At 40.4% G+C, this 14,137-nt stretch overlaps 1 protein-coding gene across 1 annotated transcript; it reads left to right on the top strand.

The window, feature by feature from the left end:
- Positions 1-2,975: 2,975 nt before the first annotated feature.
- Positions 2,976-11,987, top strand: mtfmt (mitochondrial methionyl-tRNA formyltransferase). The gene is made up of 9 exons (XM_046392674.1): positions 2,976-3,365; positions 3,905-4,102; positions 5,520-5,642; positions 5,723-5,825; positions 5,914-5,989; positions 6,070-6,161; positions 6,250-6,328; positions 9,092-9,165; positions 11,639-11,987. Exons 1-9 carry the CDS (start codon positions 3,154-3,156, stop codon positions 11,792-11,794), a joined length of 1,113 nt encoding a protein of 370 aa, XP_046248630.1. The 5' UTR covers positions 2,976-3,153; the 3' UTR covers positions 11,795-11,987.
- The last annotated feature ends 2,150 nt before the right edge of the window (positions 11,988-14,137 follow it).

The raw sequence follows: 14,137 nt of genomic DNA, 5'->3' as shown, positions 1-14,137 counted from the left end.
CTGCAGGTTGGCATGGTTCCTGCAGCACATTGCCAGTGTCCTCCTGGGATGTCACTTGTCAGGCCTCCAGCAAACCCACCCTCCTCAAGGCATTGGTGAAGTGGGCTTGCGTCACTTCTAATTTAAGAAGCATCCTTCCCCTAAAGGCTTCAAACAACTTGAACTCTGTAAACTAAGAATATAATTACAGTGGCTTGCAAATGTATTCATACCCCTGGAGCTTTACCACATTTTGTCACATTCACAAACATAAATACATTTTATTGGCATTTTATGTGAAAGACCAACACAAAGTGGCACACAATTGTGAAGTACAAGAAAAATTATACATGATTTCCAAATAAAAAAAAACTGAAAAGTGCGGTGTGCAAAAGCATTCAGCCCCCAGAGTCAATACTTCGTGGAGCCACGTTTCGCTGCAATTACAGCTGCGAGTCTTTTGGGGTTGGTCTCTACCAACTTTGCACATCAACAGACTGAAATTTTTGCCCATTCTCCTTTGCAACAGCTCAAGCTCAGTCAGATTAAATGGAGAGTGTTTGTGAGCAGCAGTTTTCACATCTTGCCACAGATTTTCAATTGGATTTAGGTGTGCTCTTTGACTGGGCAATTCTAACACATGAATGTGTTTTCTTTTAAACCATTCCATTGTAGCTCTGTCTTTATGTTTAGGCTCGTTGTCCTGCTGGAAGGTGAACCTCTGTCCCAGTCTCAAGCCTTTTGCAGACATCAACAGATTGCCCTGTATTTGGCTCCATACTTCTTCCCATCAACTCTGACCAGCTTCCATGTCCCTGCTGAAGAAAAGCACCCCCACAGCATGATGCTTCCACCACCACGTTTGACAGTGGGGATGGTGTGTTCAGAGTGATGTGCAGTGTTAGGTTTCCACCACACATAGCGTGCTCTCCTTGTTCAGCCTGTAAGTTTAGGTGGAAGGCCATGTCTTGGTAGGTTTGTAATTGTGCCCTTTCCAGATGATGTATTGAACAGTACTCCATGAGATGGTCAAAGCTTGGGAAATCTATTTATAACCTCACCCGGCTTTAAACTTCTACACAACTTTATCCCTGACCTGTCTGGTGTGTTCCTCGGACTTCATAATGCCCCCCCAACATTCACTTAACAAACTTCTGTGGCTTTCACAGAATAGCTGTATTTATACTGAGATTAGATCACACACAGGTGGACTCCATTTAATCATTACGTCAACATTCAATCATTCAGCAATCATCAGGCACCTTCTGATGACAGCTGGTTGCGCTCAGGGAAAAGGGGCCTGAGTACTTTGGCACGCTGCACTTTTCAGGTTTTTTAATTTGTAAAAAAATTGGAAATTACGTAGAATTTTCCTTCTACTTCACAATTGTGTGACACTTTGTGTTGGTGTCGTGTAGGCTCAGAGCGGAGGCTCAAAGCCACACCACAATAATTTCTAAGTTTTAACTGTGTCAAATTGTTCCCTCGAAGTCCAGTAGAATCATCAACAGCAGACAGGATTCTGAGCAGCAAAGACTTCAATGCCGGCAAAAAAGGGAAAAACCATTCACAAAGCACACTAGGTACACATGAAGGGTCTCTCACAGAATGACTGGTGGCTTCACATTATATACCTTAGGGTTTGGACCTTTCCACGCCTGTTGTCCATCCCTTTTGCCAACTTTGTTTTTAATCACACCAATAGGTTTCTCTTTTTGTCCTGGATTGGGTGGTGACTTTTTACACCATTAGGTAGGCCTGCCCTAGGTTTTCTGGGGACTTTCCACTGGCCTTATTTTGCACCTGTTTATTTATTATTTTATTATTATTTTTTATGTGCTTCTTAGCACAGTTTACACTGGCCTTATCTTTGCACTTGTTTATTTATTATTTTATTATTTTTTTTATGTGCTTCTTAGCACAGTTTACACCATTAGTTCTCCTCTCTGAGCTGCCTTCCAATTTCAGTATAACTTTCAGCTGGCACAATTATACCACATTTGCCTTTCACATAAAATGCCAATAAAATGTATTGATGTTTGTGGTTTGATGTGACAAAATGTGGAAAAGTTCCAGGGGTATGAGTCCTTTTGCAAGCCACTGTATAATGTTGTGGTGTGAGCTTCAGGAAACATTTATTCAGTCACACATTAAAGGTGGGGTGAGTAGCTCAAGAGAAAGATAGCTGATTGTTGAGTTTCATTCCCAGTTTGTACTACTACTAACAGTGGAGTTTAAATTATGTTGCTAATCCTGATCCCTACATGTGTTTTTCCTCAATAATATTGTGGTGCAGCTACTACACTATGGAAATTAATTAACATTCAAATCCCTACGCACTGGAGGACATCTGTACGACCTTTGTGCAGTCATATCTCGTGATTCTGTCTCATTCTGTGACCTCTGCTAGGGTAAATCGAGGTACTTTTTGATAACATCCAGCTTTCGCTGGCGTTGCGCAATCCTGTGCAAGACGCTCAAGCAGCTGCTTGGCCACTGGGCTGCTGCCATTTCTTGTTTTTTTGATTTTGGAAAATGATCATAAATATACCGTCACATCTGCAACTTCTGTTCCTTGGTCAAACCCATCTGCTCAGGGGGCAGCCGTGGCCTAGAGGTTGGAGAAGCGGCTTGTGATCGGAGGGTCACCGGTTCGATTCCCCCACCGGACGGGCAGGAAAAATTTGGGTGTGGTGGAGTGATTAATGCGAAAAATACTCCCCCCCTCCATTAGCCGGCTGATGTGCCCTTGAGCAAGGCACTTAACCCCCCCAATATGCTCCCCGGGCGCTTGATGCTGCCCACTGCTCCTGTGTGTGTTTCACTGCATGTAATTTGCTGGGTGTTGCATGTGTGTGTTCAACTAAGGATGGGTCAAATGCAGAAGACGAATTCAGTGTGTGTATGTAAAAATATATATACTGCCAATAAAGTTGATTCTTCTTCTTCTTCTTCTTCTTCTCCACGCGGCTGCATCCAGTTGGCGGCAGTAAACTGCTTTGCCGATGGCTGATAGCCGTACACGAAGAAGACGGGGACGGAAGTTAAAAGGAAAACATGGCGGCGCCTTATGCCGACACATTTAGGGCAAATCTAACGTTACTTCGGTCACAGAAATGAAGCCATTGTCAGCACTGACACTTTTTACACGTTATTTTGAGCGGAAGCGACAACATGTGGGCGAACTGCAAGAAAGCAGGAGCTCCTCTGAGAGTCCTCAACCACCTTCAGTCCTGCTGTGTACACACCGTGAGGAGGAAGGGAGCTGAAGGGGGTCAGCGGCGGCTCTGCAGGCGCATGTCATCCTCAGGACCCCCGTGGAGGCTCTTGTTCTTTGGGTCCGATCAGTTCGCTTTAGAGTCACTAAAACTCCTCTCATCCAGCAGGTGCGAGTCCCACACAAGAGTACATTACGTACACATAGATTACACGGCACGACGTGCTCCGTTATGATTAAACATGAAAGCGTGAAATTAGACTGAGCTGAACCTTAGAGCGTCAGAACACCCAGACCTGAGGTTATTTTTCTTTCTTTTCAATGCAGAAACAAAAGGGCAAAGTGAACTTCTGTAGCAATAAGGCTAGTTACTTATAAGGGCATCACTCTGTGGTCTGCTTCACTGTAACTTTATTGAGAATGCACTGTTTTTTCCATACTGGGAACCTGTAGAATTTACTTATTAGTTGATCATGTTTGTCCAATTCTGAATCCAAATGTGACCTAATTATATCCTAACAGATACACCCAAACCCTCAAGTCCTGATCTTCATTTTGATACTCATAGGATGGCTATAGTGTGGTCACAGACAGCTCTAAAACTGGTGACAGAAAAATGTATTGTTCAATATTTATCTTGGGCTTCATCATCTTGAATCAGAGAAGTGAGTGCATGATAACCAAACTCCTGTTCTGTTCTGTTTGTAGGAGCTGCGGTGATGGGATAGTGGAGTCTCTTGAGGTTGTTACTTTGTCCAGTGACGTCCCAGTAAAGAAATTTGCTCAAGAGAACCACCTTCCGGTCCACCCCTGGCCCCCCGACAATGTGGATGGACAGTTTGATGTTGGGGTGGTGGTGTCTTTTGGCTGTTTACTCCACGAGAGACTGATCAACAAGTTCCCATAGTGAGCACACTTTTTTTTGTCAGTGATGTTTTAAATCCTCCCCTGCCCCGCAGATTAGAACAGCAAATAAATAGAAACTACTGATACCAATTTTGAATACCAATATTTGGCTTCCAAAAAAAATATTATTCTATAAAATTTTACAAAGATAGGATAAGTACCATAAGGACCTAAATAATCATAATAAAAGAAACACCTCCAAGAAAATAACCAAGAGTAAGCCTTAACTAAATAAGTGAGCCCTCTAGGATTGTTGCTAAACCAGAGTTTCTGTTATCTGGTAATTGTCGGATTATTACTGAAAAAATCTGAAGTCGGACAAAATATTCATCTTGAGTGAAAAAGTGCGCATGTAATGGGGAGGACTGAGCAGTGCAGAGGGACGGATCTGCTGCTGAGGTCCTCAGAGCTCTGGAAGAGAGAGCTGCTGGCGGAGCTGGAGCTTCTGGGAGAATAGAAAACAATGAATGATGGTGAATGGTTTTCGCTCCTGATGAGCAGGTGGCAGAGTGGTAGAGTGTCTGATAACTATGAGGTCAATTAGATGTTGATCTGAACACAGACACACACATCCTCAGTGGCTGAAGTTGCTCACTAACTTACAGCTAATGTAGAGTAAGCTATTCGGACTGTTTGTGGTGAATAAACACAAATTATCCCACAGTTAAACTTGCCAAATTACTTGTTTTAAATGCAGATAACTTTTGAATGAAATTGCTCACATTTGTCCCAGACCTTGAAATCTTTCAGGACATGTTGTGAACTAGCACAGATTTTGTTAAACACTGTTATAAACACTGACAGGATGTGACCTGGGAGCTGGTTAACATTGTCCCATAATATTGGTCCTGGATGTTTTCTAAAAAAGAAATTGAGACAGGTTTTAACAACCAGAATGGCAAGGTGACTAGACCATCTGGTTGGATGAGAGTGAAAATCTTATAGACAGCTTTATAAACAAATCTGCAAACATTTTTTACAATATTCTCAATTTATGAAACAGTAAGGCAGATGACTCCCTAAAGCTAGAAAATAGAGCAACTCTAACATAACGCTTCATGATGCTTGCACAGTTTTCCTGTTCAACTGTCAGTTCTTTACAGCTGGTCTGATGATCTAACTGCTCATACGTCTGGCCGAATGATAAGAAGGGGTATACTTGTACTTATAAAAAGATAAAAAAAAAAAACAAGTTAACCACAATTTATGACATTAAGCATAAAACACAAAGTTTGGTTTAATAAATGGTATGATTGTCTCCTCAGGAGGTAAGCTGAAGATGACTGCCTGAAACTTAATACCATAACTATCCAATGTCATGTCAGTCAGCAGTGTTCAGTGTATATACATTATCTCCATAGCAACACAACAACTTGTGTGTGTGTCTGTCTGTGTGTGTGTGTGTGTGCGCGAGCAGTGGGATTTTGAATGTTCATCCCAGCCTGCTGCCAAGGTGGCGAGGTCCAGCACCCATCTTCCACACCATCATGAATGGTGACACTGTGACAGGAGTCACCATCATGCAGATTCGCCCTCACAGGTATACATGGGGAAAACTTGTCAGTGTTCATTCCGTTTTTTCCCTTCAATAAGCAGATTAAACATGTCTTCATATCCCAGATTTGATGTGGGCCCCATTCTGAACCAGGAGCTCCATCACGTCCCAGAGAAATGTACAGCTGATGAGCTTGGAACTGCCCTAGCCACGAAAGGAGCACATCTGGTGAGTTGTTGGAACGTGAAAATGGTTACCTTATCTTCTTGCTAACAGGATGGTAACATGGTGGCTGTATTTGTATGCTGGATTGCAGCTGATTGATACATTGATGACACTGACTGAGAGACTGGCACATAAGAAGGAGCAAAGTCAGACAGATGCAACATTTGGTACGTGGTTCTGAACTATATAGACACAGTCATACAAAACATAAAATAAAGAATTCTCATAACTAATTTCCTTACAACAGCCCCAAAAATCAGCAAGTCCATGAGCTGGATTGTGTGGGAGGACCAAACCTGTGACCATATCGATCGTCTGAATCGTGCCATCGGATCCCGGGTAATGATGACTGATCTGGACTGATGTTCAGTTTGAACAATGGAAGGTCATTGAATATTGTTGTAATGATCCTCATCTCTGTCATCAGATGCCTTTGAGGACCATATGGATGGACAAAACAATAAAACTCCTAGATTTTGTAGGAAGATGTAACATTTCATTATCAGGTGGGTTTGTTAAAGTTAGATTTTTATTGGACTGAATATATTTACTGCACATGCACACTCTTTTATACATTGATCAGGTTTTGGAGTAGTTGATATGTTTGTGAGTGACTAGTATACTGTGACATATTGGAGAGTAGCTTTGCCATGTTTTATGTGGATATCCATTCAGGGTTGATGGTAAATGCAGTCAATTGAAACAATAAATGTTTCAGTGTGTGCTGTCAGAAAGTTGGAGCTGTGCAGGCAGTAGCGATGAGTGGGTTAGCCCATGACTCATGGTACAGGTGCTTGTTTTGATGCTTCGACAGTCTGTAGCAATTTGTAACAAGTTGTCTGTCTATTTATCCTAGTTCTTCCACATACAGTTGGTGGGGGAGAAGTGGAGAAAGAAAGTAGTAGGATTAGCACCTTAAGCCTTGTCTCAGTCCCATGTCCTGACAGTTGGGCTAATATAATTCCTAAAATTGACGAATTGTGTGTTGGGTTGGGTTTGGATGATAGTGAATATTTTTCTAGGTCGGGGAGTGCAGATTGGCTCTCTTAACACCCATGCCCACGGCCCACAACCTAGCTGCTGAGTGCTAATTTTAGTGACACAGCATTGCCACGCAAGTGAATTCCTGAGCTTTGGGCATTTCTTTTTCACATGTAGCTATAACGTTACCTTCAGGGCATGTCTGCCAGATAAATTCACTTCCAGCAACAACACACATAACATACCAGCAAGGAGCTACCTAATGGTAGCTGAGCCAGCACTGCAGTATAAAGTACAAAAAGCAACTTGACAAAAGTCAGTTAACAAGATCCAACAGTTACTCTTGTAGTTATAGTTAGTCCAGCAACTTTAGCCCGATATCTCCCCAGACTAGCCACATTAGCCGGGGAACATGCTAATGCCTAGTTCAGCAGGCTAAGCTACAAAATAAACAGCAATATATATATATAATATATATCTATATCTATATATCTATATATATATATATATATATATATATATATATATATATATATAGATATATAGATATATATATATAGATATATAGATATATAGATATATATATATATATATATATATATATAGATATATAGATATATATATATAGATTAAAGATTTTAAGATTAAAGTGACATATTTTGTCATTGGAGGGAACTCACTCCAACGAAATTTGTTCTCTGCATTTAACCCACCCAAGTGACGTGCACACACACACAGCAAACCCGGGGCAGTGGGCGACCGCGTGCAGCGCCCGGGGAGCAGTGGGGGTTAGGTACCTTGCTCAAGGGTACCTCAGCCATGGACACCGGGACGGGGAATCGAACCAGCAATCCACCGGTTACGGGTCCGACACCCTAACCGCTGATCCATATATATATATATAGATATATATATATAGATATATAAATAAAAGAGTTTAATAGCTCGGGGGCTACCACTAAAATGTTTGGAAAAACAAACTTAATCAGACATTAAACGCGGCTAAAGCTAAAGCTAGCCAGAACTACTATAAAATGATATAAGTAACCGACATTTGTTTTGTTATCTAAATCTGTTGTACCTTGTTAAAGTAAAGTAATAATAAATAATAAAATATATCAGATAAAGTTGGGTGTACAGCTAATTTTTAATTTTTTTGTAGCTCTCTGCAGTTGCAGAACATTTTATTTTGAGGGAAGTTTAATATATATTATAGGTCCTAGGAAGAAAATACGAATCTGCAAAAATTGGTATTGGCAGGCCACAGTTATTTCACAAAATTGGAAAATCAGAATTTGCCAATAAAATTGCAATCAGTGCACCTCTAGTGTAAATTCTCATTACAATTTCCCATAGCCCAAACTGATGTCTTGGGATTGTTTCTTTTGTTTAACTAACAGACCAAACCAAAAGACTCTTCATTTGATATCATTAATAACAAAGAAAAGCAGCACAAATCCTCATATTTAAGAGGCAGGAGCCAGCAAATGTCTGACATTTTAAATTGAAAAATGACTGAAACAATTAATTGATTATCAAAATAGTTCATAATAGTAAGTTAATAATTTTCTTTTGACTGAATAATGATTGATCAAATAATCATGACACCTCTAGTTGTTCTTGCCTCTAGTAACAAGAGCAATTGGCGAACTTGGTCCCTGCTGACGATCTCTTTTTGCGTCGTGTAATGCAGCCACAGCCTTGGCCTCCATTCTTTTCCATTCTTCAGCTGTACTTTTTGGCCGAAATTACTGTGCCTCAGTGTCCGAGTCAGCCAAAACGCTGTTAAAGGGATCCCCGTTCATAACATCCTCAGCATTTTGCAGTGTTGGAAACATATCCTGTTTTGAGCAGAGAGATGAAGGGAATATTTTGTAAGTAAGATTTGTTTCTGAGTAGTGGCATACACTCCGGCTACCCTGAAGTGGAGACTAAATCCAAGCCTTTACTGTCATCATGAGAGGAACAGACTTTTCAGCAGCAGAACTCAGTTTTACCGATTGGACGTAAAATATGGCAAATTTTCCCTTTAACAACATAGCCAGGTTTCTGATCACTGTCATCTGTGTGTGCAGGTGTGTCCCTAAATGCAGTAATCAGTCAATAAACAAATGATGCAATGATAGACAGTCATTAAATTGTCCAGAATATTGCTTTTTCTGTGTTGAGGAACATTTGAATGTGAATATTTTCAGTCAGTCCACATAGCATTGAGATCTGACATGCATGTGTATGTGCTGTTGCCCTATGCCACTCACCTCCCTATATCACTCTCATATTGTTTGCAGATCACAGGAAGAAACCAGTCCCTGGCTCAGTGAGCTATCAGAAGCATTCCAGCACTCTGGCTGTCTGTTGTAAGGTCTGTCCAACTCACGTGTCCTTCTTTACTCCACATTACCACCACACCAACACATTTTTCTTTGAACAGAGCCAAGTGATGCATAAAATTGTAGTCATTTGAATCTTAATGGTATCCTATAAATTGATCTGAAACGAAAAATTCAGATCATCTGTGCAAATGTGCCATCACGTCACTCAGATAATATGTAATAAATAAGATGTAATTCCTGACATATCAGTAATTCCTTTTGTGATTAAAATATAAATGTAAAATGCAAAGTGAGCAAACAAAGAAAAATCTAAATCAAATCAGTATTTAGTGTTACTACCCTATGCCTTCTACACTTGCACAAAGGCAGGGATTTTGAAGGATTATAGTTAGGTGTGTCATCAACCAATTATACCAAACAGGTGCTAATGATCATCAGTTTCACATGTAGGTTGAAACACAGTCATTAACTGAAACAGATACAGCTGTGTAGGAGGCTTAAAACTGTGAGGTTGTGGAAGACAGCTTCATGTCACAGGTCATACACCACAGCAAGACTGAGCACAGTGACAGGACACAAGGTGGTTACACTGTATCACCAAGGTCTCTCCCAGACAAACATTTCAAAGCAGACTGGGGTTTCAAGATGTGCTGTTAAAGAAGTACAAAGAAACGGGCAACATTGAGGATTGTAGACACAGGCCAAGGAAACTTAGTGCAGCAGATGAAAAACACATCAAGCTTATTTCCCTTTGAAATCGGAAGATGTCCGGCAGTGCCCTCAGCTCAGAGCTGGCAGAAACCAGTGGGACCCAGGTACACTAATCTACTGTCTGGAGAAGTCTGGCCAGAAGTCGTCTTCATGGAAGAGTTGCAGGATTAATGGTGTCCTCAAAGCTGAGAAATACAGGATACTAAGAGGTGTAGGACTGGCACCAAATTTATTCTGCAGCAGGACAATGACCCCAAACATACATAAGGAAGAACAAGAAGTGATGGTATGGCCCCCGCAGAGCCCTGATCTCAACATTGTTGAGTCTGTCTGGGATTACATGAAGAGACAGAAGGATTTGAGGAAGTCTACATTCACAGAAGATCTGTGGGTAGTTCTCCAAGATGTTTGGAACAACTTTCCAGGCGAGTTCCTTCAAAAACTGTGTGCAAGTGTACCTAGAAGAACTGATGCTGTTTTGAAGGCAAAGGGTGGTCACTCCAAATATTGATTTGATTTTAGAATCCTCTTCTGTTCATTCACTGCATTTTGTTAATTGATGAAAAATAAACTATTAGCACTTCCATTTTTGAAAATGTTCTTAGTTTACAGAATTTTTTCTATATCTATAGTTGTGTCTATAGCTATATATCTAAAGCGTTTCTGCAGAAAGTGTTCTGTTGCATTGGTAGCAGCTTTTTACCAAATGATAAAAACAAATCGAAACAGAGTAGTGATTATGACATGGCTGCTCTACTGATATTATGCTGAATTTATCAGTACAGCAGGTTAACATTGAGGGCGTGTGGAGTTTGTATGAACAGCAAAGTAAGAAACAAGCAAATTAGAAGAAGAACTAGAAAAATTGGACAGTATAGTCAAGATCACCAAAACCATGGAATGTGTGAATCAACACAGTACAGACAGAGGGAAGGTTTTATGGCAACCAAGTTTTTGAGGTTGTTACACAAGGATATTATTAATGTAGTATGATATGGCCAATCCAGTTAATTTTCTCACCACACTGAAGTAACAATTAACTTTAAGGTGATTAAACATCAAAGGAGAGGTGGTAGGTGTGTGTTTCCTTTAAGCATGACCTAACAGTAACACCCAGTGTGGGAACAGTGATTGAGCAAGTCAGAGAGAGACGAGCTGACGATACTCAAAACACACAAACATAACTTAGGAACAACATTTTGTCTCCACGCACCCTGTCCCTTCAGACTCAGAGAAAGTTAACACTACATTAGTTTAATTTATCTTAACTAAATTTGGTAGCTTACACAATTAGCTAGGAGGCAGATTCCTGGCAAGCAACAGTAACTAGCACACTGAAACATAACTTACAGTATATGCATGTATAGCTAATATTTGCTAAATCTCTTTGGCTGGGTGAAGTACAGATTGCTAATCTTAGCCAGGTAGCTTTTGTAGCATCACTTCTGCTCATCTTATTTTTCTTTATGCTTCCTTTCCAAGTGTGGATAAAAGTTTTATGCGATCATATCTATCCCATTTTTCCTGAAATCAAATCCAGAGCCCTTTTGTCTGAGACTGAGACAAGACTGAATAAAAATGCAGCCGATTACAAGACAAAACGCTGAGGCCTTGAGACTGGTCTCAAATATTAGAACACTAGATAAAAAGCCTCTCTTAAAACACCTGTTTCATAGTTTAGATGTCATGACAATAGCTCTGCATTCATTTCCCCTTCTCTTCTAGATTTATGTCATTCTGATACTTTTTTGTGGCTCAAACATTTGTTTTGATCTGTATTCCCTGTTCCAGGATGGCTGGGTGGGATTCAAGACAGTGCTCCTGAAGAAAAGGCTGACAGCAGCTGACTTCTATAATGGCTACCTGCATCAGACAGCTGATGGACGGTTTCTCAGTAGAAAAAGAGGAAGTGAAGAACATAAGACAAGAGAGAACTTAGTGTTGTGACACAATGACGATAAGTTTCCTCGCTGATGTGAACATTGCAGACATTAAATCAGCTAATGGAACTTACTGCAGTGAACTTGTCTGTTTTAAGACAATTGCATATACAGTACAATTGCTGTGTTACCATATTTATACTGTATACTTGCAATAAAGGAATGTACTAGTGACTTAAAAATACAAGGAACAATCATAAGAACTGTTTGTTTCTATTTATTGATTTCTTCAAATATTTCCCTCAAGAGACCTTGCAAGCTTTCCAAAATACGAATTTTGATTATTTTGTGAGATTTGATCAACCATGTGCCTTAAATGTCGATGGTAGCATACTGTGTTTTCAGTGATAAAGTTACCATAACAGTGGCAGAGGTGCCTTGGAACGATCTCCTGAATGTCCCACTCAGGCATTTAAATTTGCTGTGTCTCTGTCCTGTGTGGCAGTCGGGTCACATGACATTTATCATCCGTTGAAAGTAAAGGCAGCCATTCTGTTGATATGGAAGGCTAAATAATCTGACTGCTGGCCAAAATCTTCATGGTTGTTTTTCAAATAACTTTATCTACTCAGTACCAGTAGTTGTGCTGTGTCTCCTTTATGGTTAAGTATTACTGGATTGTGCTCGGCTTTAAGATTTTGTTAATCTACTTTATAAATGGTCTGTACAAACAGAAAATTAATACCTGACATTAATTATACAAAACATTCATATAAAATTTGATTGATTGTAAAATGAAAGTTTATTAGATGTCTAGATACAGCTGACAGCATTCTAATGAGGTTGCGTTATGTTTTTAAATAAATTCCTTTAGTGTGTGGGATTTATTGGAATCTTGCAGTGCGATCGTGGGTCAATAAACTCCTTCCGTGATGCACAGCTTAGATCTTGGCTGTCTATGACAAAGCATGGTGATGTCATATAAGGTGCTGCCATCCTGGTGTCAGACATGTGTATAAATCTCTTTCTTGACTGATATGTGTTACCCCTCACCTTAACCTGAGTCCACTGTCTCCCAAAACAAACAAACCAACCTTACCTAACCCCAACCAGTCATTTTTACAATGCTTAAAATGAACTTAGACTATAACCTAACCTCAATGGTGGAGGTGAACAATGGGTTAAACACTGTTTGATGGGCAGAGAAGATGGGATGTATGCATTCCTCAGGGTGAAGCATTAGTGGATAGAGACAGTGATGCTGCCCTGCTGTCAAATTCATTTGCAGTTCTGGTGGACCTGACAGACAGAATGGCTTCACCTTCATCTGGATCAAGAAGTGGGATCCCTTTCCTGCTCTCTCAATGGTTCTCTCGTATCTGTCGTACTCACACAGAAAACAACAATAACTTTGGAAGTAGACGCACCAGTGGTCACTGGTGCTAACCACACTGACCACTTTCTAATCAGTGTGCCCTCTAATCTCAGTTTGTACTCCAAGAACTGCAGAAATTCTGAATTCCTGCTAACCAAATACTGTAGATCCATGGAATTAACAAGGAGAAAAACATACTGATGTCCTGGTGCCAGAATCCAAGACACTGTTGAAGATGTCCGCTCATTCTGGTTCTCCACTCCACCACCCATATGATCAATGTAGCCTACATGTAGTGCAGTCATTGAACATATAGGAACAAACAACATGAATCTTACCCAATCAATCAAAATTGAAATAAATCTCAATCTTCAACAGGATCTCAAAATCCTCAGTGAGACAACTGAAAATCTGGGTAAGCCGTCTGTCTCCTCTAGTCCAAGAGGTGTCCGCATAATGTATTTACTGCCACCGGATATGACTTTATCAGCCACTGTGACTCGTTTTGGGCAAAGGAGAGCTCTTCAAAAGTGATAACCTCCTCTCGAATTGGAGGGACGCAAAGGGTCTGGATACTAGACTACACAGAAGTAACCTATCCAGGGACTGACTACTCTCACATACTGCTCCTCGTTCATAACAACTGGCCAAGGGGGTGGACAAGGAGTGTGTAATAAAAGTATCTTCCACTTTTTGTTGTGTTGATTACACATTAGAAGTTTGGTGAGTTTAATGTGTTGTTCTGCCAGTCCCCTAGCGACAGATTTTTTAAATCTACTAAATTAATTTAACTTTGCTCAGGCTCCGATACAGGCTACACTTACTTGCATACGGGATCTGGTTTTAGCTTTTCAAGCTGAAAGAATCATGTCAGCCTTGGCTAAATAAATATTGCTTTTGCTGATTAAAACTTGTTTGGTGGCAGAGGGTAAATGTATTGCTACAGAATGTTTTGCTGGCCTCAAATGGATAAGGGATCTCATGAAAAGCTTGCAATTGAGGATAAAAAAAAAATGCTCCAGTTAGGTATATCTA

The sequence above is a fragment of the Scatophagus argus genome, chromosome 1, assembly GCF_020382885.2.
Source record: "Scatophagus argus isolate fScaArg1 chromosome 1, fScaArg1.pri, whole genome shotgun sequence".
NCBI lineage: Eukaryota > Metazoa > Chordata > Actinopteri > Scatophagidae > Scatophagus > Scatophagus argus.
The sequence above is the reverse complement of the archived record's forward strand: the minus strand, read 5'-3'. Positions and strand labels throughout refer to the sequence as shown.